This window comes from Lissotriton helveticus, chromosome 8 (assembly GCF_964261635.1).
Source record: "Lissotriton helveticus chromosome 8, aLisHel1.1, whole genome shotgun sequence".
Taxonomy (NCBI): domain Eukaryota; kingdom Metazoa; phylum Chordata; class Amphibia; order Caudata; family Salamandridae; genus Lissotriton; species Lissotriton helveticus.
In genome coordinates, this window is record NC_136069.1 from 606536343 (window position 1) to 606560601 (window position 24259).

Genomic DNA, 24259 nt, shown 5'->3' on the forward strand with positions numbered 1-24259 from the left:
GTTGGCTTCGAGGAAAGCGGCGAGCTGGTTGTTGACAGCTTTCTCGATAACTTTGGCCGGGAATGGAAGGAGCGAAATGGGGCGGTAATTTTTGAGTTCGGTGGGGTCCGCTGTGGGTTTTTTCAGAAGGGCGGTGAGTTCAGCGTGTTTCCAGCTTTCCGGGAAGGTGGCGGAGTTGAAGGAGCAGTTGATGACGTCTCGGAGGTGCGGTGCTATGACGGAGTCTGCTTTGTTGAAGATGTGGTGAGGACATGGGTCTGTGGGGGATCCTGAGTGGATGGAGTTCATCAGGCGGATGGTGTCCTCAGTGGAGATTGGGTTCCAGTCGATAAGGGTGTTCAAGGGGGGAGAATGTTCAGCATATGGTTGGGTGGGTTGGTCTCCGGGTTGGTTGTCGAAGCTGTTGTGGATGTCTGCAATTTTGTTGTGGAAGAATGAGGCTAGGGAGTCGCAAATGGCTTGAGAGGGGGTGATGTCGTTGGAGTTGGCCGAGGGATTGGTAAATTCCTTGACGATGTTGAAAAGTTCCTTGCTGTTGTTGGCGTTGTTGTCGAGTCGATCCTTGAATGCTGTTTTCTTGGCCTTTCGGATTAGTTGGTGGTGTGTGCGGGTGGCGTTTTTGAAGGCGTCCTTGGTGCTGGTGGATGGGTCTTTTTTCCAGGCCTTTTCAAGGGAGCGGCAGAGTTTCTTGGACTTCTTAAGATCATCGTTGAACCATGAGGCCTTCTTGCTGCCAGGTTTGCTTTGACGTTTTTTCAATGGTGCTAAGGTGTCGGCGGTGTTGGATAACCATAGGGTGAAGTTGGCGGCGGCTTGGTTTGGGTTAGAAGAGTGGGCTGGGGTGTTTAGAAGGAGCGATGAGGAGATCTGGTCGATGGTGATTTTGTTCCAGTTTCTTTGCAGAGTTGGTTGGAGGTGGTTGATGGGTTTCGGCTTGTTGTAGGTGAAGTGAACGCAGCTGTGGTCAGTCCAGAGGAGATCCGTAGTGTGGCTGAAGGAGACATGATTGCTGGAGGTGAAGATGGGGTCGAGTGTGTGACCTGCGATGTGGGTGGGGGAAGTGACCAGTTGTTTAAGTCCGAGGTTGGCGAGGTTGTCCAAGAGGGTGGTGGTGTTGCGGTCGTTGATCTTTTCAAGGTGAAAGTTGAGGTCTCCCAGAAGGATGTAATCTTTGGAGGGGAGCGCATGTGGAGTGATGAAGTCTGTGATGTCTTCACTGAATTTTGCGCGGGGTCCTGGTGGTCTGTAAAGGAGGGTGCCTCTGAGTGTGGTCTTGGGGTCGGTGTGGATCTGGAAGTGAAGGTGTTCGGAGTTGGCGAGGTTGGCGTCAGAGCTGGTTGTGATGCGGATTGATTTTTTATGGACGATAGCGATTCCTCCTCCAGTGTGGCCGGTACGGTCCTTGCGTGTGATCTTATAATCTTCAGGGATGGCAATGGTGATGTCTGGGGCGGAGGAGGCGTTCATCCATGTTTCTGTTAGGAAGGCGATGTCCGGAGAGATGGTGTCTAGTAGATTCCATAGGTCAATGGTGTGCCTGTGGACCGATCGGGTGTTGAGCAAGATGCATTGTAGGTGGTTGGGGTCGGGAATCTGTGGTGTGATCTTAGCGGAGTTGTTGACGGTGCCGATGAATTTGCAGGAGTAGCATGAGAAAGGTCCATGGGTGTGTCCAGGAGCGGCTTGGACGCAGTTGGGGGAGCGGCCGGGGTTAAGGGCTAGGAGGGTGGTGGCATCGTAGTTAATGCGGGAGGGCTGGGCAATGCGGGGGCTAGGGGGTCTGGCGCTGGGCGCGGTCCAGGCGCGGACGGGCGTAGACGGGCTTACCTTTGGCGCACCTTCGGCGCGGCCGAAGCGCGTGGACGCTGCGCGTTGGGACATCTGACATTTAAAGGATGGTGGAGGGGGCGGAGCGTGGGAGGGTCAGCAGCTGGGAGGCGGTAGCAGGGAGGAGGGGCGAGCCTGGAAACAACAACACGGAATACAAAATGGAGGTCAAAGGGGAGGCGAGGCAGGGGCAGTAAATAGCCTGAGTCACAGAGAGAGAAATCGGTGTAATGCAGTTGCTGGTAGAAGAGAGCAAACACACTCAAATATAACTCAGGGCGGGCGGCGCTACAATTTCAAGCGCTATGAGAGTCGGTCTGATAAATTGCGGAGCCTACGTAATTATAAGCAGCTTCTGAAATGACACTACGCTAATGCAGCTGATCGCAGGCGATACCGTATAGTTCTGTGAGGGCTGCGATGATCACCAGGGCAGGCAGGCAGCAGGAGTAATGGGAGAGGAGCGAGGAGGGAGCAACCGGTCAGGAACGAGTCCGGGCGGTCACAAGGGTAGTGAGGGGGTGGCGAGCTCTGTGAACGTGGGTGGGAGGGTCAGCAGCTGGGAGGCGGTAGCGGGGAGGAGGGGCGAGCCTGGAAACAACAACACGGAATACAAAATGGAGGTCAAAGGGGAGGCGAGGCAGGGGCAGTAAATAGCCTGAGTCACAGAGAGAGAAATCGGTGTAATGCAGTTGCTGGTAGAAGAGAGCAAACACACTCAAATATAACGCAGGGCGGGCGGCGCTACAATTTCAAGCGCTATGAGAGTCGGTCTGATAAATTGCGGAGCCTACGTAATTATAAGCAGCTTCTGAAATGACACTACGCTAATGCAGCTGATCGCAGGCGATACCGTATAGTTCTGTGAGGGCTGCGATGATCACCAGGGCAGGCAGGCAGCAGGAGTAATGGGAGAGGAGCGAGGAGGGAGCAACCGGTCAGGAACGAGTCCGGGCGGTCACCCGGACTCGAGCTAATCATATTTACTGACGAAATACATTCTTACCAAAAGAGGTCATTGTGGGTGATCTTATTGTAAAGGCAAAAAGTCTCTTCACCACTCTTCCCACAGCCACCTTAAATGTTTTTAAAAGCATAGGTTTCTGTCGACAGATTAAGTCTCAACTAGTCAAGGTCCGTCTCTAGAAACAATGACCTTGTTTATCAGTTAAAAATCAGCAATCTAGTCATCTGTCCAAAAGCCAGGTTTTACCATTCACTCCAGCTTCCCCATTCCAGCATCATAAACAGAAAAAAATTCAGGCGCCGGCCTACAGTCATCAAGTTAAGGAATAGACTCTCAAATATTCAGCAGGCTCTTACTCACTGGCAACTATTTATCATACTTCAAATATACATTAGTCACACCAATGCAGAGGAAATCCTCCACTGAAGAATGAAGCCGTGTACATTAATCATAACTATACTCAAGATTAGAAACCTTCCACATCGGAAATACTGACTAGTCTTCCTTCTAGCTATTATTTTTAACATAACTGAACGATTGCTGGTTGTCAGGATTACCCACTACAACATCTGCAATCATGGCTGCGTAAATTACAATCCAAAGAGAGGGCCATCACTCACAAAACTAAGAGAATAATTTCTGGTCACCACAAACACAGGGTGGGACTGGCCTATGGGGCAATCAGGCAGTGCCCGCCCGATGGGATGATCTGACATCAGTGTATGGACAGGTTTTGTGTCTGTTTGAGGGTCTGTTTTTGGTCTGCTAGGCCGGGTTTTACTATCGATTTGCCTGATATTAAAACAAACATTGCTCCTGCAAGATGAAAACTATGCAAAACACTAATACAACATGTCTTTCCATGTTCAAAAGTGCCACAACTTGCAAACATGGGCCACTTTTTTAACATTCTAATTCACTAAGAGGGGACCCTTTTATTTTGGTGCCCAGGTCTATTTTCTGTCCCAGTCCGACCCTGTACAACCATCAACCTGTCAAACCATTGAGGCTCCATTCAAATGATAATATTAATATTGTACAAAAATGAATTCCTGGAAGTCAAAACCGATCCTTCAAAGCACAATTTCCGCTTCCTGTGATGGAAAAGACCCGTAATGGGTGCACATGCACTAATGTGAATGAGGGAGACTTTGGATGCGAGAGATGAAGTGTATATTCAGTGTGCTCCATTTGTAGGTGAAGATTTGACCTCGGTCAAAGTAGAGTTGCATGTAAATCTACGAGTGATAATTCCGTTGGCTGCATACACCCATTTTAATAAATGAATATTATGTTTCATCTCAAAGTTTTGTAGGAAAGAGCTGCATTTAGCCGGCATGCCTGCTGGGATTTGAAGAGGGGCATCGCAACAGAGGTAGCACATAGCAATAGGCTGTCCTCCAAACTGTAAATGGAGAGGGTGTTTACTCACAATAATATAGTTCCAGTTAACCCCATTCCTTCATCAGTATATTGACTAGACATTGTCCCAAATGCAAACTGCTGTACATTGATAAGTAAGGGGCCAAAATCTTCCTTCGAAGTATTTTGTCACTTTCTATTAACAGGAACCTTCCAGCAACCCATTTAAAAATATTTTTATGTTTAGCGGTGTTTATTTTAATACTGTAAGGATTCATCATCTACATTATCACCACTACTGTGATTTGTCGAATCTTGACAATTCTTTGATGAAAATGACTTTCTGACCACTGATAGGGACCTGCAGTTCTCCTAACATCACCTTAGCTTTAACTTACAAATTCGACTGGTCATATTATCAAATAAAATAATTTGCCTGACGGTCTATTCTCGTATACCCGTATTTTGGTGCATATGTTTGTCATGCGTGGAAGTAGACATTAAAGTTGTATCACCTTATTTAAAAAGATATATAACATTACACACCCACAAGACAAAATATAAGACAGGACAGGCTTAGGAGAGAAAGCATGCACACCTTCTTTTAGGCTGGCAAGAACTTCTTCCATGTCACACTTTATCTTGGTCCGGCAGTTCAATTTCTTATCCCAGAGAGTTGAAACGTCTTTTTGACAAATCTCTTCATAGACCAATTTCGCTTTTTTGGATTGAAGTTCATCTCTGCTTGCTGGAACAGAACCATAAAATAGTATGTTATTTTGACAAATTTTTCGGCCACAATGCCTCCACATATGGATCACCTCACATTTCCACGGATCCCTTTGCATAAATGTTGGTGAACAAATATTAATACAAAACATTTCAATATTTCAGTAATGTCAGTTGCTCTTTTACATACTCTGAGTGATGCCATGCATCAAAACCTCCAGTTGTGAAATTGGGCAGCTTAAAAGAGCAATTCAGTTATGAGGTTCAAGGAATAGGGGCCTCCCCATTATGACACTACTAACACAACAGATAGTAGCAGCACAGAGGGAAGGACATCCGTCCATTACTACCCAGATTATGAGATCCAGTGCTAGACCAGCCAGCTGGTAAACTAGCGGATTACCAAGCAGGCTGCAAGCTCAATGGCTAAACTCTGCATCGCAGCACTGTGAACAAATCTCAGGGAGGAGCAGGAAGGACTGTTTTAAATGGTCCTGCTCTCAGAACTCCAGCCATCTACACATTCCCACAGCTGCTGAGCACTAGCAGCTTCATCCACCACTCACAGCTAAGTAGGTAGACGGCTGATGAGTGGAGGTGAGAGAACGGTGGTGGAGCAGAATAGGCAGGAGTAAAAACTGTTCGTGAATGAATGACTCAAGTGCTTCTCCTTAATAGAAATCTCAATGAGTTTAACTCTACAATGAGAAGATTATGTCCAATCTTGGTTACAAGTGATGTGTTATATATACCATTTACAGACACATTGGCCCTATTCACAAAGGCACATTTACACTTGTAGATTTGCTCACATGTAAATTTACTCTTACACTTTGTAATAAGTTTTCTATTTTGGCTATTCGCCAATTCTGAATGTAAAGTTACTCCAAAGTGTACATCTAAATGTCCCTCACCCACTGAAACCAAAGGATTGAGCCAAATTCACAAATGTATTGTTACTGCTAGTAGCTTTTCACACATAGGCAGAGGTCTCTGCCACCAGAGTGGATATCTCCCTATATCCCGGTATTTGTTAAGCGTGAACTAATCGCCACTAAGGGTCTCAAGGCGCTAAGGACCATCGGGAAGATTAAGTGAGCTATTACCTAGAGTCACATGGTGCTGGACTGAGCTGCCGCTGGTGCCGGGGATCGAACCGTGAGCACCGTGCTCCAGAGTCAGCCACCCTGGCCGCTGCGCCATACCTCGCCCTTTGGTAAAGTATAGGGAAAAGCCCTAATAATTGTATCAAACTTTTAAAAACTTTGGTAACAATGTTTTAATGAGGAATATTAATATAAAATTATTTAGTACTTTTTAAACCTAAAACAAGTAAAATAAAATGTTACAGCACTATTGTCTTATGTGTATTAAAAATAATTTATTTTAATATAATGTATATTTACATAAAAATGTATTTTAAAAAATCCCAACTACAGTCAAATATTTCTTTTTGTTTTATTTATAATGTGTATTAAAGAAATTACTAAAATGTAGCTATAGAAGTAATTTTAATTTATTTATTCAAGCAAAAAAATTCTGAAGTTTTATTTTTACTTAAAACTTCTAGTAAATTATGTTATAAAATAATATTTATTTTTAAATATATAATGATGCAATGTGAAATAAAATGTATGTCCATTTTTTAAAAGGTGAGGAGGAGGAGTACAAAGAAAGAAGTATAATTGAGAATTCGATTTATTGGATTCATAATTTTGAGGATTGTGCTGTGCAATCGGATTGGTTCCAAAGAGTGGTTCCTTCGTGTTTTGATTTGTCTGTGAATAATGCCCATATCTTTTTTAACCATATCCATCATTAAACTATTAAAGCACCGGAAACAAAAAGGTTACTATTTTTGCTAAATATTAATTTTCTGTTAGATTTTCTCGAGCAATATCATATATACAAGCAGCATTGCCCACAACTTCCTTTTTTAAACACACTTTAAGAATCTGACATCTTTTTTGATAAAATAAATATGTTCTGATTTAACATGAAATCAATTAGATTTCCGTTGACTTTGGGGAAGCATGATTGAAGGTTTTGCAGCACAAAACAACATCTGCAGCATGTGTAACAAACCTAAGCCTGCTCATCCTAGCTTCCTAAATACAGCAATTAAATCACTATAATTCAGCTATATCCTGAAGAAGCTCATACAAGCATCTTTGAAATCACATCCCTAGAAACCACACAAACGCAGGTCTACACCAACGAGTATATATTCGGTATGCCCTGCGTTTGGAAAGTAATGGAAATAGTAACATGAAGAACAATGGACAACTCAAGGTTTGCAGGTCAGGCTTCTAGCCTTGTCATGGGTCAAAAATCTCCATACTGAAATTAACAGAGCACATAACCGCTCAACATAATGTCTGTGCTCGTGTAATTTACACTACTGGACCAGTCGGTGGTTCTCTAGATCACTGATTATGTCAAGTTGCCCAACCGCCTAACAAAGGTAATGGGAACAGAGGTAGCGCGGCCTACATTCCTTTGGTGCCTTCTCTTAAAAATGCACCCGAGGTGAACGGGCCAGACCTAGCCTTTTATTTAGGGATTACAGGTATCCTCTAATCAACAATTACAATGCAAATTGGACACGGTTCAAAGTGTGCAAATTGATGGTAATGTTGCTTATTGATAATTCAGAAGTGCAAATTTTGAAATGGAAACACTCATTTGGTGAGCGTGGGTGCAGTGTTCTAGTCAATGAAATATCAAAAAAGTGCCCTCAGGGCAACTATTAGTAAAAACACTTCTAATATGGAAGCACTTTGCCACTAGGCATAAGTCAAGCACATTGTATAAATAAATCCTCCAATAACATAAGAGCACATTGCAACAAACCTAGGCAAAACAGCCTTTACCATCGCAGCCACAATAGCTGCTAATTTCCTTTGTTTTCTAATGAGGGAAATTGCAAATGCTGATGCCAGTTATTAAAGTGTGGTCTGGCAAGGTTTGGGTTCAAATGCCTTAGAAACAACATACTGCTGGGGAAAAAATAAGACAAATGTTCACAGGCATGGGCATGCAAGTGCCCATCAACAACAAGGCGATGATAGTTTGACTCGTGTTATGTCTTCTCTTCAGCAGCTGTCTGCCATGCTTCCAAGGTCACGACAAGGATCACGCTGATTGGAACACAGCCACAGAAATCACATTTATCATGTTCTCTCCTGCTTCCCAGAACAGAAGATCAGCAGTTGATGAATAGTAAAGTGAGAAAACACACAATGTTTTGAACAGGAAATGATAGACAAATAAACTGCACTGATCACTGATGATGCCACTAAAAATCTATTGAAGGCCCTTGCCTTCAAGGGCTCCAAACACCAAGGTCAGGGCCTTTAACTTAATCCTTTTTGCCACAGGGAGCCAGAGTAGTTGCCTCAGATGCCGTGAGATAGGATGGTGAAAAGGGACCCGCCAGATCAGCCTAGCAGCCGTATTCTGTATAAACTGAAGCCTATGCATCAGAAAAGAGGGGAGACCCAAATAAAGGCCATTCGGGTAACCCAAGCGTGATGTCATAAGAGGGTGGATTACTGTTTTTCGGTTCTCTTCCGGAAGCAGGTGTAGCAGCTTCCTGGCTGATCGAAGATTCAAGAAGCAGATCGAGGAGATGTGCCTGACCTGGATGGCAAAGGAAAGCTCAGAATCAAACAGGATTCCCAAATTACTGGCCGATGAGGCCGAAGCAGAGGGTGGATTCAATTCAACCGGCCACCAGAGTTTAGCAGGTGGGGAGCCTTCTAGCTAAAGAAAATAACCGCAGTTTTATAGGTATTCCGTTTTTTAAAGTTTGATTCCATCCAGTTGACAATGCCTTTAAGGCAGTCTTCAAATTTGAGGAATGCCGCTTCCGAGTGTTTGCGGAACGTGAACAGCAGTTATGTGTCATCCACATAGGAGACTCAACAACGTGGGCACACAGTTTGTGTGCACATCCCAACGGTGGGCACTCCCTCTGGTTCGTCGTATAAGACAGACTCCTTTGTATTTATGAATCGATTTATTGTTATTTCATTTGAATTTCAATGAATATAGATTCAGTTCATCACATTCATTTCAAGTTTCATATGCTTCAAATCTTTTCAACAATTAAGCGCTGTTGACACTGGTGCTCCAATGCCGCTCGTTGCTCTATTTGGAATTCGTGACTCTTGGCGCTTTGTTTGTGTCACTTGCCTGCTATCACTCTAGCGTGGGTGTCAGACCGCTATTGCACCGGGAGTGAGGCTGCTGCTACAGGGGCCGGGACTGCGAGACCCAGGGTGCAGCGCAGGATCACCACAGCGCACCTGGAGTCTCTTCCCGCCCCTGCTACGCCCTGACTGGCTGCCTGCCCTGATTGGCTGCCTGTTTCTACAACTGCTCGCGGCCCCCGCACCGCGGGAGCCGCTCGTTGCTCTATTTGGAATTCGTGACTCTTGGCGCTTTGTTTGTGTCACTTGCCTGCTATCACTCTAGCGTGGGTGTCAGACCGCTATTGCACCGGGAGTGAGGCTGCTGCTACAGGGGCCGGGACTGCGAGACCCAGGGTGCAGCGCAGGATCACCACAGCGCACCTGGAGTCTCTTCCCGCCCCCTGCTCCGCCTATAAAGTCACTCCCTTGACGCTTAGCGGGACGCGTGCGGGACGCCGGGCTAAGCCCGGGCAAAGGGCGGGCCCTCTGTGGCCCTCAGTGGCCGAGGTAGGCTGGGCTGGGCCCGGTTACTTTCATTGACAGCGTCATTTTTACTCGTGTTTCTTTTTGACTATTTGATATACGTCGGACTGTCTGAGGAAGACTTATTTATTGAAACAGCTCCGTAACTTCCTCGAACTCCACATCTGGTCGGTCTCCATTGCATCTCCAGGACTATATGTATTATCTAGGAGCATTATTTTAATATTTGTTATCACTCTTCTGGAAGTAAAATACTTTTGTATCACAATTTTGTGGGTTAAACTTCATAAAAGATGTCTAAAAAACTGCGCTCAGGAAGGGAAGTGGGAGGCACACCGGGCACACAAAAAGATCTTATTCGTACAAGAAATAAATCTGTTAATAACCCCCCTTTGAAGGGTCAATGCCAACTCTTTGATCTTTGGGATTTGCCCACCCCTAAGAACGCTAATATGTCTATAAAAAAAGCCCCCGGCGCCACGGTCCAGGAGGTCCATACTCAAGCTTTTACGTCTCCCCCGCCTATCTCTGTGCAGCCCGCAGTACAACAATCTGTAATAGTGGTGTCCTCTTCCCTTGTTCATTCTGAAGGGAAGGGAGAGAGTAAGGTTGATCTACCTGGACCTGAAGGGGAACCCATGAATCATCCACTTTTGCCTCATACTCCGCAGAATGATAGGTTGGGTGGTGACCCGTCATCACTATCCACAGACCCTGAACTCTGCGGTCGATATGTAAATACTGCTAAAGTGGAGACTCAGGCCCCTATTAAACCTTCGGGGGGTGCGACTCCTTCTGGGCTTATGTTGTATAGTAGTACCCCCTCGTTAAATGGTCAGGACATGTCTGATCTGTTAGATGCTTCTGGGTCTTTGGGTCTTAACCTATCGGGTATATGCCATCCACTGGAGGCGTGCGAAAAACCTATTTCTGAATCCATGATTGCTTTGGAACAATTATTAGCCTCGATTCTATCTCTTTTGGGGAAATTTGTTGGCAGCTCAGATTGTATCTTGGATTCAGTTACCCAAATTTTGAAGGCTTTGTTACAAAAGTCATCTGATACGAGATGTGTTTTCCCTCCTATGACTGAACATAGCCTGCCAGTGGGGGAAATAAATGTGCCTTCAGCGGTCTCTAATATGAAGGCTGCGACAGCAGTTCTGAAATCACACACTGTAGCTATTCCCTTAACTGCAGTGCCGAACTGTATTAAGAACTCAGTTTTAGAGATCGAGGAGGAAAACAAATCCATCTCCGGCCCTAAAGGGGTTCAAGACCTGTTCCCCATCTTCACGTCTGAGAATAAAAAAGAAGCTGATGATTCTAAACATGAGGTAAAGGTTAAAACTGGTAAATATGGAAACAATAAAGGGAATAAAAGGAAACCAATTCGAAAACATAGGAAGAAAAGGCAGCGTCGGATAATTTTTCAAAATTATTCGGCGGAAGTGGAGAATGAAGAGGTTGAATTGGAACCCTCCTCTCTATCCGCAAAGGCGGATGCTGAATTGAATTCATTCATTCCTACACCTTTAAAGGTCGAAAGTGAATCGTGTCCTCCAACATCTCTGGAAGTCTTGTCACAAATAGGGGGTCATTTTCCAAGTCTTTCTCTACCACCTGTGAGTGGAGTCCCAACTCATTATCCATCTGGGCCTCTTAACCCCTTGGCTCCTCCTTTTTCTACAGCCTTAGAGACTGGTGACTGCCATCTATTAGATTGCCCCCAAACAACATTAAAAGCTCCAGTGGACACTCTTGTGTTAGACTTTCTACCTCTATTTGATGTCGACCTTCCCTTAAACAGAGCCTGGCTACTTAAGCGCTTTAGTGAGAGTGAAAGTCTCCACCATATCCAAACTAGGGACATTGAGTTAGTTACCCTGTTTGGTGAAGTCAAGGTTTCTAGTATAAGGGTTAAATTTTATTCTCCTATTATTGTAAACTTGATACTGCAGCAAGCTGAGATTTTCCAACGCACAGGTATTGATATTCTCCCGATCTTCAACCCTGGCAATATAAACCACTCCTTTGGGGAGGTATTTGGAAGAGATGAGATTAAGGGGGTAGCCTCTTCCCTTGGGGAACTGAAGATTCGGGTATCTAAGGGAAAACGCTCGGTTTTGCAAGTGAAGCCACTTACGCTAACGCAGAATCCCTCTCTTATAGAGGATAATGATCGGTGGTACTGGCTGCATAGTGCCTTATCTACAAAAACTAAAGATAACCCTAGATTGTTTCAGCATCTTTAACACTTTACTTAAAATTATTTCTTGGAACGCGGCAGGGATTCATAGTAGCCCAGAGAAATTTGATTTCCTATTCTCGTTAGGAGCTAATGTGATTTGTTTACAGGAAACTTGGTGTGTCAATACGTTGAATGTTTCTAAGGATTACTATGTCTTGGAAGTGCCTGCTGCCCCTTCCAAGAAAGGGCACGCTAGGGGGGGAATCGCCTGTTTATTATCAAATAAATTGCAATGGAGATTCTCCCATTATATTGATTCCAGTAAACTTTTCCATGCTATAACCATTGAAAATCTGTTTAATAATAGCATAAAGTCCCCCATCGTGATTTTAAATGTGTATATTCCTCCAGAAGAGTGTTTTAATGTGTTACTGAAGCAAGTATTTCGTTATATAGATCAAATTAAAAATGTCCCATCCCCTCCAGAAATGTTGCTTGTGGGAGACTTGAATTGCAAAATCTCTAATGTCAGTCTGGAACTCTTTAGGAATAAGTCTAAAGAAGAGGCGTACTTTGTCCCTCAAGCTCTTTTCCCTGATAAGTTAGTGACAAATAAAAGAGGGAAGATCTTGCTAAAAGAATTAGCGGCCGTCGACGGACTTATATTAAATGGGAGATTCCCGTCGGACGTGCCTGCAAAATTCACCCACAAGTCTCCCTTTGGGTCTTCCATCTTGGATTATGCAATCGCTGACTATGGCCTGTTACCATCTATTCAGGACCTTAAGATTATACCTACTCCTCTGAGTGACCATAGTATATTATTTGTAACTATTTCCTTAAATCCCCTGTCCACTGCACCTTGGTCTCTTAATGGCAGTGATGCTGCCTTCCACGCTTCTTCGGGAAGGTGCTTTTGGAATCCCTCTGCCATTAATGGGGTGCAGGACTTTCTATCCGATACCCTTTTAGTTCTAAATGAGTGGCGGGGGAATGAAATAGTATACTTTGAAGAATTCTTGCGTAAGATTATCTCTTATGCTAATAAATCTTCCCGACCTAGAAGAGGGGTAGAGGTTCCCAGTATACTGCGTATCCTGAATAAGGAAATCAACAATCTAGTCCGGGAACAATATCTAGATAGAGGTATGGAACGTGGAAAAGAAATTTCCAGGCTAAAAAGAAAGAGAAGTAGACTTAAGCTAAAAATAAAAAAGGTTAAGGAAGACAATGTCTGGATTAATTTAAGGGAATCTGTTGTTCATGGTAGGATCAGAGAATTTTGGGCAATAATCGGTAAGGGGTGTGGGTCTAGACTAAGCCCCTCCCCTATCCCTATAGCGGAAGAGGTATGGATTACGTATATTCGGGACCTTTATGCAGGGAATTGCACTTCTGGTGCTATTGCCTCTGATGATATTCCAGGTGTTGATACCACCATTGGTCCCACCCCGGAAGGCCTTATTAACTACCCCATAGAAAAAGAAATTGAGATGGCCATAATAAATATGCGTGTCTCCGGGGCAATGGGCCCAGATGAACTCCCCATGACGGTCCTGAAACAGGATCCTGCAAGGTGGAGTAAAATTCTGTATCCCTTGTATAAAGCCTGTTTTGTGTCTAAAATGGTACCTGTCTCTTGGAGGGGGAGTATCTTGGTCCCCATTTTTAAGAAGGGAACTAGGGATAGCCCCAGTAATTATCGTTTGATTGCTCTCCTCGACTCAATCGGAAAGGTTTTTGCGAAATGTATTTTAGGATCCCTCTCCGCTTGGGTTGAGGAGAATAACATCCTGCCGTTTGAACAGACTGGCTTCCGCAGGGACCACGGAACGCTAGATAACCTCACCGCTCTTCATGTGGTCACTGATAAATATGTACAGGTGAGAGGAGGGGTAGTGTATGCTGCTTTTATAGATTTCTCCACGGCGTTCGACAAAGTTGATCGTGGAACGCTGTGGAGAAAATTGGCTGCGCTTGGTCTCCCATCTTATCTGTTGGAGTTGGTGCGGGCTCTCCATACAGAGACCTGGTGTAGGGTCCTGCTGGGGGGTGAAAGGGGGCTATCTGATCCAATTCCATCTGGTAATGGCCTCAAACAAGGCTGCTTATTGGCTCCCCTTTTGTTCTCCTTATACACGGCTGACCTTCCCGCCGCTTTGTCTGTTACAGAGGGCATTGCCCCGGTGGTGGGGGGGACCTCTATATCCTGCCTGATGTATGCTGATGATGTCCTTATCCTTGATCTTACCCCTAAAGGACTTGCAAATCGGCTACATGCTCTTCATATTTTCGCTGTGGCTCATTGCATGAAGATTAATATAACCAAAAGTAAAGTCATGTGTATAGCTGGCAAGAAGAGGTGTCGATCTGCAGATTTTGGCTGGTTTATCGGGGGTCAAAAACTGGAGGTTGTAAAGTCCTATATTTTTTGGGGGAAAATCATCACGGCTAATCTGAGTGAGAAGCTCCATATAGAGCATTGCTCTCGCAAAGCTCTTGCCCATGGCAAAGGTTTAAACTCACTATACCATGCAACGGGGAAACGGCACTTTCCGAGCTTATTGGAAGTGTATAGATCTAAAATCCCCGCAACAATACTATATGGTATCGAATTAATAGAGGTGAAAAAGTGGGATTTTTGCCATAAGATTGAGGGGAAACTTTTAAGATCTCTCTCTTCCCTAAATACTGCTTGCTCTTTGGCCGCTTGCAGGCTCGACTTCGGTCTAAGGAGCAGTTGGGTACAGGGACTATGTGCCCTAGTAAGATGGGTGGCCTGTCTTGCGAGAGCGGAAGTAGGGACAATGAGAGCTCTCCTTAAAAGTGAATTATTGGGTAATTTTAATGAGTTTTCTCAACTTGTTCGCAATTTTAGAAAAGCCGTAACTCTTTTAAAATTAGATGAAACCATTCTTTTTTTGTATTCCCCTTCACAGTTAAAACTTGTTTTAAAAGCAGCCTCTTGGGACCTATGTTTTCAATCGGATAAAAAGTTAATTTGTGAAAAAAGGAATGTAGATATCCTTCTTGATTCTTATCTGATGAAACTTCCACAACCTTATGTTCTATGGTCCCTTCCCCATGGTATTCGTAGATTTTGGTTTCTTCTACGCTACGACTTAATACCCTTAAATCTTCTGTTATGTAAATGGTATGGTTCCTCTTCTTTGTGCAATTTATGTAATTTGAATATCCAGGACAGTATGCATGTTCTACTGATTTGCCCTGCGCTCCGTAAATTGCGCGCTAGATGGTTAAAAGTTATTTGTCTCCGTCTTGGCATTGTCACTTTGAATGACTTTCTTCATGCACTTTATTGTCCTCCTAATGAAATGTTCTGCTTCCATATTTTTAATTTTTTTAAAGGTTTTTTAGCTATTTATTAATATTCCATGGAGATGCTTCGACTTGCCAATTTTCTACAGTTCTGTCTTGTATGTCAGTTTTGTACTTAATTTGGGTACTTTATATGGCAGATATTGTTTGTGAAATGTATTTGTATTGTTCTTAACTCTGTACATTTTATGTGGCCCTCTGTTGAGAGCCAAACATAATAAATAAATTGATTCTTGGTGCTCCAATGCATTTCGGGCTGGAGTCGCCCTTTCTCAAGGAGCGCTGAAAATCAGAACGGCAATCATTTGCATCATAGTTCAACAATATAACAACTCACATAGTAAATTCAATGTTTAAACGTAGATGGTACACTCTAAATAAATCAATGTCGATACATTCAAATGTGTTTTATAATTATCCATATGCCGTGATAACAAGCCGTGTTTCATGTGCTCAGGTGACATAAGAGTGCTGCGCTGATATCGACGGCGAACACGTGAAGGTGAAAGGGTTGTGTGATCATGCCGGGGTAGGAAGAACCTAAATAAACAGATGCTCAAGTAATTTGGCAATCAACTTCACTGATCGCGGAAGCTGAAAAAATGCAGTTGAATCAGAGTTAGTATGATGGTCGAAGTTTTCAGAGACAAAGCGTTAATGAGAGCCCTGGTGGGGAATGGAACTTACCGAGGTGTATCAAAGCGGGTACATAGAAGTCTCCATCACGTTCGGCTGACTTCGACAAGCGGTGCTGGCGCGTACGTGCTTATCATGCACGTTTGTATAAACATAAGGGAAGGACTTCTTTAACGGTGCATCATGAGCATAAACGAAGGACTAATGGCTAAAGTTTAGATGTTAGCCATCTTAAAACGGAGGATGAAAGGCGGTGTGGTGGGATGATGAAAACGGTATTGTGGAATAATAAAGACGATGAACCGATGTTGAAAGAACAAAAATGTTTAGAATGGTGTGCGTTCAGAGGGAGAAAGAAAAGGGTGTGTGTTTTGGACTATATGGGACATGATAAACAATGGTTACATGATTATGTATAACATGTTACACTTAGAATAATGTATACAAAAATATACAGTAGCACAAGAGTTATTTGTGTCCATATGTACCATGTCAGGTACTTATAAAAAACAACTTAGTTCGATACGGTCATTAAGACCGAATGGTTTCAGCGACTGCAAGCGATAAATCCAAGCAGTTTCTTTTTGTAGAAGCGTTTTGTTATTGTCTCTTCCTTCTTTTTTTGGGATCATTTCCAACACCATGAATTTCAATTGTGATACATTGTGTTTATGTTCCATGAAGTGCATGGCCACGCTAGATCTTTCTTGTTTTGTCCTTATGTTTGACTTGTGCTCGTTCAAGCGGGTTTTGATTTTTCTTTCTGTTTTTCCTATATAGATCTTCCCGCATGGGCATTTCAATAAGTAGATTAAATTGGACGAGTCACATGTAGCGTTTACGTTGATTTTGATTTCTGTGCCCTTCATTGGGTGGTTAATTTTATTGCCTTTGATGATGTTGTTACAACTATTACAGTTGAGGCAAGGTCTGGTGCCTTTATATGTAGTTTGTTGTTGCAGTGTTTCTCTAGATAAGATCTCTCTCATGTTGTTGGCTCTGGTGTACGCAAAGATTGGTGGATCTTTGAAAAGATCTTTAAAATCCGGTTCTGACGATAGGATTCTCCAATGTTCCAGTATAATTTTTTTGTACCTTCCACTGAGTGTGGAGTATTTGGATACTATCACCATCCTTGTATCTTCATTTTTTGTCACTCTGGTGAGTGTCTTTTCACGTGAGATCGCAGAGACCTTGTTCATGGCATCATTTACTACTTTAGGTGGATAACCTCTTTCAATAAATCTCGAGTTCATTTCAGTCAATCGTTTAACGCAAACTTCTGGGTTTGAGACGATGCGTTTCACTCGCAACATTTGGCTAAAAGGTAGATGACGTTTGAGTGAGTTCTGGTGAAAACTAGAATAATACAGTATGTTATTACGATCTGTCGTCTTCCTAAAGAGGTCAGTTTCCAGGCCTGTAGGAGACCTTATAATGGATACATCCAGAAAATTAATTGTTTGTTCATTCATAGTCCATGTAAGTTGAATCCGTTGGTCTTTGGTGTTGAGTATATTCAGTTCATTCTCTAGCTGATTCTTCGTTCCATTCCAGATGAAAAATAAATCATCAATGTAACGTTTGTACATAAGCAAGTTGTTTGTCCATTCGGGGTTGTCATAGATGTGAGTTTGTTCGAAATTTGCCATGTATATATTTGCATACGTCGGTGCGGCGCAATTGCCCATGGACATGCCCGACAACTGTTGGAACCATTGGTCGTTGTAAGTGAAATAGCTATGGTATAGCGTAAAAATCATGAGTTCCATGAGTAGGACTTGCATGGTTTCTGGGATGTCGCTGTTTAACAGGATTTTTTCCACTGCGTCAATTCCTCCACCATGTGGGATAGACGTGTATAAGCTTTTCACATCTGCAGTGCAGTGTATCAAGTTATCGTTTTCATTGATTTTGACTTCTGAGAGTTTAAGTAAAAACTCAGTAGTATCTTTCACGTAACTTTTTAAATTTTTGACAAAAGGTTGAAGGTAACGATCAAGGAATTTTCCAACGGGCTCATGGAGAGACCCCTTGGTGGAGAATATCGGCCTCATCGGTGGATCCATCAAGCATTTATGGATTTTAGGCAGTATGGTTATCGTTGGGCTTTTTGGGTATTCAACCAATAAAAACTTTTTAGTGCGTTCATCGATTGTTTGTTGTTCATGTGCTTTAGTGACAATGGCGACTAGTGTAGCTTTATATTGGCTGGTGGGATTGGATTCCAATATCATATATGTGTTAGGATCCGAGATGTGTTCTTGCATTTTAGCCTCATACATGCTGGAATTAATAACGACGAGTGCGCCGCCTTTGTCTGCTTTTAAACATTTGATTTCTTTGTTATCAGCGATTTTTCTTAACGTACCATAATCTTTATGTGTGATGTTTTTTCTATTGATTTTTTTGTTGAAGTTGATTTTCTCCAAATCCTGTTTAACAAGTGTCTCAAAGGTGTCAATACTTTTGTGACTGGTTGGTGGCATGTAGGAGCTGGATGGACGTAAACCACAAAGTTGATCAGGTTTTTTTTCCGCTGCCGGTGGAAGCACATTTTCAAAAAAATGGCGTAGCCTCAATTTGCGTGTTAATTTAAAGGTGCTTGTCTCCAATTCCAGGTGGTTAGTGAAAGTGGTTGGAATAAATGATGTGCCTTTTTGTAAAAGGTTGATTTCATAGCTGGACAATTTAGTATCTGAAATGTTGATTACTAGCGATTCCCTTACTTCCTGTTGTCCTTCTTGACACTTCTTGTGGTTGGTGCTTCTTTGTCCTTTTCTCTTACTCCGCCTGGGTCGTCGGTTTCTTGTGGGCCTCCCCCTAAGTGGAAAAAATCCTGTTAAACAGCGATATCCCAGAATCCATGCAAGTCCTACTCATGGAACTCATGATTTTTACGCTATACCATAGCTATTTCACTTACAACGACCAATGGTTCCAACAGTTGTCGGGCATGTCCATGGGCAATTGCGCCGCACCGACGTATGCAAATATATACATGGCAAATTTCGAACAAACTCACATATATGACAACCCCGAATGGACAAACAACTTGCTTATGTACAAACGTTACATTGATGATTTATTTTTCATCTGGAATGGAACGAAGAATCAGCTAGAGAATGAACTGAATATACTCAACACCAAAAACCAACGGATTCAACTTACATGGACTATGAATGAACAAACAATTAATTTTCTGGATGTATCCATTATAAGGTCTCCTACAGGCCTGGAAACTGACCTCTTTAGGAAGACGACAGATCGTAATAACATACTGTATTATTCTAGTTTTCACCAGAACTCACTCAAACGTCATCTACCTTTTAGCCAAATGTTGCGAGTGAAACGCATCGTCTCAAACCCAGAAGTTTGCGTTAAACGATTGACTGAAATGAACTCGAGATTCATTGAAAGAGGTTATCCACCTGAAGTAGTGAATGATGCCATGACAAGGTCTCTGCGATCTCACGTGAAAAGACACTCACCAGAGTGACAAAAAATGAAGATACAAGGATGGTGATAGTATCCAAATACTCCACACTCAGTGGAAGGTACAAAAAAATTATACTGGAACATTGGAGAATCCTATCGTCAGAACCGGATTTTAAAGAACTTTTCAAAGATCCACCAATCTTTGCGTACACCAGAGCCAACAACATGAGAGAGATCTTATCTAGAGAAACACCGCAACAACAAACTACATATAAAGGCACCAGACCTTGCCTCAACTGTAATAGTTGTAACAACATCATCAAAGGCAATAAAATTAACCACCCAATGAAGGGCACAGAAATCAAAATCAACGTAAACGCTACATGTGACTCGTCCAATTTAATCTACTTATTGAAATGCCCATGCGGGAAGATCTATATAGGAAAAACAGAAAGAAAAATCAAAACCCGCTTGAACGAGCACAAGTCAAACATAAGGACAAAACAAGAAAGATCTAGCGTGGCCATGCACTTCATGGAACATAAACACAATGTATCACAATTGAAATTCATGGTGTTGGAAATGATCCCAAAAAAAGAAGGAAGAGACAATAACAAAACGCTTCTACAAAAAGAAACTGCTTGGATTTATCGCTTGCAGTCGCTGAAACCATTCGGTCTTAATGACCGTATCGAACTAAGTTGTTTTTTATAAGTACCTGACATGGTACATATGGACACAAATAACTCTTGTGCTACTGTATATTTTTGTATACATTATTCTAAGTGTAACATGTTATACATAATCATGTAACCATTGTTTATCATGTCCCATATAGTCCAAAACACACACCCTTTTCTTTCTCCCTCTGAACGCACACCATTCTAAACATTTTCGTTCTTTCAACATCGGTTCATCGTCTTTATTATTCCACAATACCGTTTTCATCATCCCACCACACCGCCTTTCATCCTCCGTTTTAAGATGGCTAACATCTAAACTTTAGCCATTAGTCCTTCATTTATGCTCATGATGCACCGTTAAACAGAAGTCCTTCCCTTATGTTTATACAAACGTGCATGATAAGCACGTACGCGCCAGCACCGCTTGTCGAAATCAGCCGAACGTGATGGAGACTTCTATGTACCCGCTTTGATACACCTCGGTAAGTTCCATTCCCCACCAGGGCGCTCATTAACGCTTTGTCTCTGAAAACTTCGACCGTCATACTAACTCTGATTCAACTGCATTTTTTCAGCTTCCGTGATCAGTGAAGTTGATTGCCAAATTACTTGAGCATCTGTTTATTTAGGTTCTTCCTACCCCGGCATGATCACACAACCCTTTCACCTTCACGTGTTCGCCGTCGATATCAGCGCAGCACTCTTATGTCACCTGAGCACATGAAACACGGCTTGTTATCACGGCATATGGATAATTATAAAACACATTTTAATGTATCGACATTGATTTATTTAGAGTGTACCATCTACGTTTAAACATTGAATTTACTATGTGAGTTGTTATATTGTTGAACTATGATGCAAATGATTGCCGTTCTGATTTTCAGCGCTCCTTGAGAAAGGGCGACTCCAGCCCGAAATGCATTGGAGCACCAGTGTCAACAGCGCTTAATTGTTGAAAAGATTTGAAGCATATGAAACTTGAAATGAATGTGATGAACTGAATCTATATTCATTGAAATTCAAATGAAATAACAATAAATCGATTCATAAATACAAAAGGAGTCTGTCTTACACGACGAACCAGAGGGAGTGCCCACCGTTGGGATGTGCACACAAACTGTGTGCCCACGTTGTTGAGTTTACTTATCGGCGTAAACGGACGGTTACGCCACCAGCAGGAGCACCCTTATATAAAGAACCTAAACTACACTTTTTACAAACAATCTCATCAACTTGCTGTGCACCGCACTTACTGTTCTTTTTCATCCACATAGGAGACTGCATTCACTCCCCAGGATTCAATAAGGGTGGCCAGATGGGCAAAGTATAATTTAAATAGCAGTGGACTGAGTGACCCACAGACCAGGGGTTTGGATGAGGAAGAGAAAACGTGGAGAAAAACCCGCTGGGAGCGCTCTTCCAGGAAAGATCGAATCCAGCACAAAACTGTGCACTGAAATCCAAGTAGGCTTAACCTGTTAAACAAGGTGGAGTGTGCCACTGTTTCGAACGTTGCCGACAGGTCTAATAGTACCATGTTGGACACGGCCTCGTGGCGTGGTCCGACCCCTCCCGCATGGCGGGCCCCGGACGACATCGGTCCTCCGTCGACATGCGGTCGACCCCCCTGACACGAACATTCACGAAACCTCGATGAGAGCAACACCCTGGCAACCTACGGCTCTCCCCCTTCCTGGTACCCCGGCGGACCCTGCTCGCCAACGCTGCCGGTCTGGTGACCATGCCAGGCCACCATTCCCGGCCGACGCCATCTTGGGCCCATCACGTCCCGAGCACGTGGCCGCAGCCGCCCTGGCCCCGGCCCCAGCGAAGCCCGACATCGAGGCACCAAGATCCTCCCAGGTGGTAGAGTGGCCACTTGGCGGATCCCGGAGGAGGGGAGTTTCGATGGGCCTCCGGCCGTCCCCGGACGCCTGGTATCAATCGCCCTCCAGCCTCCCTGGGCGCTGGCTCCACCCCCCTGCTGGGTGTCTGGACACCTTCATCCCGGCCCCTCTGACCCCCAGACGCAAGGGTCCGGACATCAAAGGACTCCAGTCCTATATCTGGGCCAGCCCTGGATTAGGACTTCAGTTGTATCTTGGAGTCGAAGCCCTGCTGACCTCGTCGCGGCTGATCCTGATCCGAACCCTTGCACCTGGAACCTTCGAGGCCCTGCTGACGCTGACGCGGCCTGACCGATCTAAACCACCTTCGAGGCCCTGCTGACGCTGTCGCGGCCTAACCGATCTGAACCACCTTCGAGGCCCTGCTGACGCTGTCGCGGCCTGACCGATCTAAACCACCTTCGAGGCCCTGCTGACGCTGTCGCGGCCTGACCGATCTGAACCACCTTCGAGGCCCTGCTGACGCTGTCGCGGCCTGACCGATCTGAACCACCTTCGAGGCCCTGCTGACGCTGTCGCGGCCTGACCGATCTGAACCACCCTCGAGGCCCTGCTGACGCTGTCGCAGCCTGACCGATCTGAACCACCTTCGAGGCCCTGCTGACGCTGTCGCGGCCTGACCAACGCTGAACTATCCAAGCACCAGTTGGTGCCAAGACTGTCCCGCTACCCCCTATCCCGAAACCAAGACTTTACGGATCCCTCGATCCTTGCCTGCTAACCCATCAAGAACTTGCCTTAATTGCCTATATAAAGATTCTTGTGAATATTCCTCCTGTGTGGTGTCCTTCTGTAAGTAGGGTGATTGCTCAAGTTGGTACGATTGTAGGAGAGGAGTCTCGCCAAGGAGGCCTCCCTACGGCGCTCGGCCTATTCCATAGAGAGAGGTGGGTCTCGGGGCGGGCAGTCAGACATCTTCTGTCTCCCCTGGGATCGCCTTTCCAACATTGGTGGCAAGCGACGGGATCCGAGCCCGCGCAAATCGTACAGCGAGTAACTCGCCACTACTAACAGAGACACACAGCAACCATGAGTACTAAAGAAGCCGGAACGACTACAGAATTCCAGAAGGAACGACTAGAGGAGTACACCCATAAAGAACTCAAACAATTCTGCAAAGCCCTGGGTATCGCTACCACCGATCTGAGCACAAAAGATGATTTTAAAGAGGCATTACAAACATGGGTGGAGACAGGAGCGACCCCACCCCAAGCCAACGAGGCCATTGTCATCGAGGTACCCGTGAGTACCGTCGCAACCCCAGTGGAAGAAAGGACCGCCAACAGAGAACCGGGCCTCTCCCATGAAGACGCCCGGGAGCGAGAGAGGAGTCGGCTACATGAACTGGAGCTCGCCCGACTCCGGCCGGACGGGGAACTTCAATTAGCAGAAAAGAAAATGGCCCTTGAACAACTGCGATTAGAGGGTGATCTGGAAGAGAGGCGAAGGCAAAGAGAACTAGAAGAAAAAAAACTTGCGTATGAACACGAGCGTGGCCTCAAAGAACTTGAGATCAAGGCCAAAATCGAAGAGGCTACCGCCGCAGTAACCCGGAACCCTCCACCTCCTGCCGACCCGAAGGTCCACATCCCGAAGGATATCGTCAAGGAATACTACAAGAATGACGATATCCAGCAATGGTTCAAGGCGTATGAAGTGGCCATGACCGCGCACCGCATCCCGCGAAAAGACTGGGGTGCCGGCCTATGGGGGAGGTTTGTCAGCGAAGGAAGAGACACCCTGCTAGAGCTGGCCGAGGACGTGATGTCCTCCTATGACCACATGAAGGACGCCCTGCTCATCCGGTATGGCCTCACCCCCGAGATGTACCGGCAGAGATTCAGAGACTGCAAGAAAATCCCCGGTACCACGTGGGTCGAGTACGTGAACTTTTATAGCAGGGCCCTGGAAGGATGGATAAAGGGCAGCAAAGTGTCCACTTACGAGCAGCTGTTCGACCTCATCGTTTGGGAGCACCTCTCCAACAACTGCTTTGTCGAGCTCAGACAGCACCTTCTCGACAGCAAGCTGACCGAGCCACGGAAACTCGCCATCGAGGCAGATCGATGGGTGAGCACCCGGGTCCCCCGGACCCCGATCGGAGAGGCGGAACGGCCAGGGGCACCCCCGCCAGCGTGGCGGCGGAGGAGGCCAGAACAGGAGCCGAGACTTCCCGTCGGCCCCGGGCCGGAGTCTGCCTCGGGCGTCCCCCCAAAATAACACTTCTCCGTCCCTGATCAGAAGAGGGACCCCCCCGGCACGGCCGGGGCCCCGCCCGAACATTACTTGCCACAGATGCCAGCGGCCCGGTCACTACGCTAGTGACCCCCTCTGCCCCATGAACCAGCGTCCCGGCACCACCGGGCCTCCGACCCGCCAGTTCGCCGCTGCAGCCCTGGGGGAAGGGGGAGAAGAAGACGAGGAGATCTACAATGAGGATCAGACCGAATATGAACCGGCCGCCATGGCCCTGGCCTGCCTGGGCGAAAGAGACATGG

At 45.0% G+C, this 24259-nt stretch overlaps 1 protein-coding gene across 4 annotated transcripts in view; it reads right to left on the minus strand.

Moving 5' to 3' along the window:
* Positions 1 to 24259, minus strand: part of TBC1D4 (TBC1 domain family member 4) — a 656292-nt gene that overhangs the window by 61137 nt on the left and 570896 nt on the right. For all 4 annotated transcript variants that reach the window (XM_078657429.1, XM_078657428.1, XM_078657430.1 and 1 more), the window contains one exon: positions 4755 to 4904. In XM_078657429.1, the coding sequence (XP_078513555.1) occupies positions 4755 to 4904 (150 nt within the window). The remainder of the gene's footprint in view (positions 1 to 4754; positions 4905 to 24259) is intronic.